Raw genomic sequence first — 2,826 nt, forward strand, 5'->3', positions numbered from 1 at the left:
TCCAACAATCATAATCCAAAACCAAACAGCTAGAAGGGGAAGGTGAGAAGAGAACACATTTTAATGTTTGTTTTTTCTTTTTAAACCTGACTGTTTAAAGATTTTGTGAAGCTCTCAATGCCTCTTGATTTACTTACAGTGTTGTCTTTTGTTATCAGTTTTGTCCTCATCTGTGTTGTAGTATTTTCCCTTTGATTCTGTATCTGACTCTGTAGAGGATATCAAAAGGTTAATCACAGTTTAGCATCAATTTGCTGTTCAAATCGTGATGAATATACCTCAGCTGTCCACTTATTATATAAATAATATTTCTAAATACACACTGAGCTTCTCTCACCTGTGACTGTCACTGTGATCAAGATTTCTCCTTCATAGTCCAGAACTCTGTATGTTCCTGCATCATTGGCTGTAAACTCTTTAATGCTCAGAGTCCCATCAGTGTCGGTCAGTTGATCGCTTTGAGCTCCGTTGCTTCTGCTCCAAACCTCCCTCCAACTTGTTTTGCTTCTGGTCCAGTGCACAACTTGATTAGCATTAGAAAGAACATCTAACTTGTGCTCCTCACCTGTTTTCACAGAAACCTCATCTGAGGAGAAACAGCATAAGCATATATGTAAGACCGGGGGAACAAATGTAATCATTTATCAGTGGATAAAATCAGCCAATATTCAGATTAATCCGAATATTAGTGTCCCGTTCAGAGTGTCTGCTGGTTACATGGTTATCACACAATTATTAAAGGAAATCCAGAAAGCAGATCCTGGTAGTTTGATCAGTTTTGACTTTACCGTGAATATGAAGTTGGTACGTCCTGATTTGTCGCCTCAGCTTTGTCTGATCATTATTGTAATAGACATGCAAAAAGTACGTCCCAGCATCACTGAAGCTCAGATTCTTAATGAAGACGTCACAGTTTCCGTGTTTAAATACTCGTCCTCTACAGTCTTCAGTCTGACAGACAGGGATGTTTTCTGACCCATTGTTTAAACTAATATCAGAAATCTTTTTGGTCTCAAATTGACATGGCAGTGTGACGTTGTCTCTCTTTTTTCCTGACACAGATATAGTGCTGGTTCCTACAGGCGGGGCTCCTGCAAACACAGATTCATTCAATACAACGTATCAATACTAAAAGTGTCACCATAAAATATTCTAGGAGAGTTATTTTAATTTAGTCAGTTGGATTCACTTTTGCTAAAGACGTTTCACTATCCAAGTGTCTTCGGCAATTGTGAACTGATGGAGTTTCTTCAATATTTAACATCAGAAATGCCTGTAAAGTTTAAGGTTGTTGGTTCAAGCCATGAGCTATTACACATGAAAATTAAATTATGCAATAATCAGAAACACTAGAGTATGAAAATGTGTCTAATGTGTCTACGTGTCCCTGCTGATTATTTCCACTTTCCTCAGTTCAGAACTGTTCGTCTTATGAGTCACTTTTGTGTCTTATGGTCTTTCTGTACTCACAAATAAACCTCATTCATGACAATTCAAAGCTAGAGCACATGTGTCAGAGCAGTTATAGTGAATTCTTGAACATCTCTGACCAAACAATGTTTAATAATAGACGGACTGCACAGACAGGTCAGTGATGTCATAGTGTGTGATGATTTAATATGCTGAGAAAATTCTACCATCAATCCATAAATACCAACAAAATATCTTAACTTACCAGAAGAGAAACAATTGACTAGAATAACTCTGGTTTTACAAGGTTTCACAATTTATGAACAAAAATGACACTGACCGCTCTGATAGATGAAGCAAAACAGCAGCAGCAGAAGATTGAAGCGTTTGAACCTGATGAGAATACAGACAGCTGTTATGAGACAGATACAGACACACATCACACAGAGTTTAATACAGCAATAAAATACTTCTCTGAGTGATAAAATACTACATAACTGACCACAGTCAAAACCTCCAGTTTCAATTTTATTTAAGGATTTATCACATGTGGGTCTTATAAGAAACATCAAACTATAATCTGAATCTTTGGTTTTATGTATTTTATAGATGTTCAGTGTAATCATCCAACACAACATGATCCGTCAAACACAAATGTTTAATGGACACAAACAGTCAGAGAAATTCAGTAACCTGCTACCAAGAAATCATTTGATTACAAAGAGTAAACAGTGTAGAACAATTGAATAATTACATTAATAATTCCACTGATAAAACCATCAACATCATCTTTGTTCATCAGCATAATGATAAACATGTTAGCATCATTAGCAGGTTAACAGAGAAACCTTTTCCTCAAACAAACAACACTACTGCTACAATAACACAAAAACACACATAGCTTTATTTAAAAGAATAAAACTTACATTGTAAAAGTTCTGCATGAGTTTTACATTCTGGCTGTCTAAATTTCATAAACCACTGCAGGTTTAGCGAGATTCAAGTAAAAACAAAACTGAAAGTATCATTCCCAAAGTTGAGAGCTTTCAGTCTTTCAGAGAGAAAATGGTTGGAGTCTCAAGGATGATTATGATTGGTCTTTATTGCCCTCTGCTGGTTATTCTATCAAAGCAGATTGAGCTGTGAGAAGATGTGTGGTCTATTAGCTTGCACAGACCATATGACTGATAAAAGCATGGATAAAACAGTGTGTGTAGATTTGTGAGTCCAGACACAGTCCAGAGACAGCCAGGTAATAAGAGCTAATAATAAGAGGGCAAAGTCCATCAAACATTGTGGATCAAATTGAGTATCAAATACGATTGAATGTCATGCTTAGAGCAGCTGAAGTTCATTTTGAACAAGATCCCTGATGATTTGTGTACAGTTCGAGCAGCAGATTTCAGCTCTGATTGT

The 2,826-nt window shown here is 36.4% G+C and overlaps 1 protein-coding gene across 1 annotated transcript; it reads right to left on the reverse strand.

Moving 5' to 3' along the window:
- Positions 1 to 6: 6 nt before the first annotated feature.
- On the reverse strand, positions 7 to 2,445 carry LOC107717904 (uncharacterized; the record flags this gene model as incomplete). Its single annotated transcript, XM_016524813.1, has 6 exons — positions 2,337 to 2,445; positions 1,751 to 1,803; positions 789 to 1,091; positions 338 to 586; positions 138 to 209; positions 7 to 29 (listed from the first exon to the last, which is right to left on the reverse strand). Coding segments are annotated over exons 1-6 (702 nt in total), but the record flags the coding sequence as incomplete, so codon positions are not given.
- Between the last annotated feature and the right edge of the window lie 381 nt (positions 2,446 to 2,826).

This window comes from Sinocyclocheilus rhinocerous, unplaced genomic scaffold, assembly GCF_001515625.1.
Source record: "Sinocyclocheilus rhinocerous isolate Xijiao unplaced genomic scaffold, SAMN03320098_v1.1 scaffold7964, whole genome shotgun sequence".
Classification (NCBI taxonomy): Eukaryota; Metazoa; Chordata; class Actinopteri; order Cypriniformes; family Cyprinidae; genus Sinocyclocheilus; species Sinocyclocheilus rhinocerous.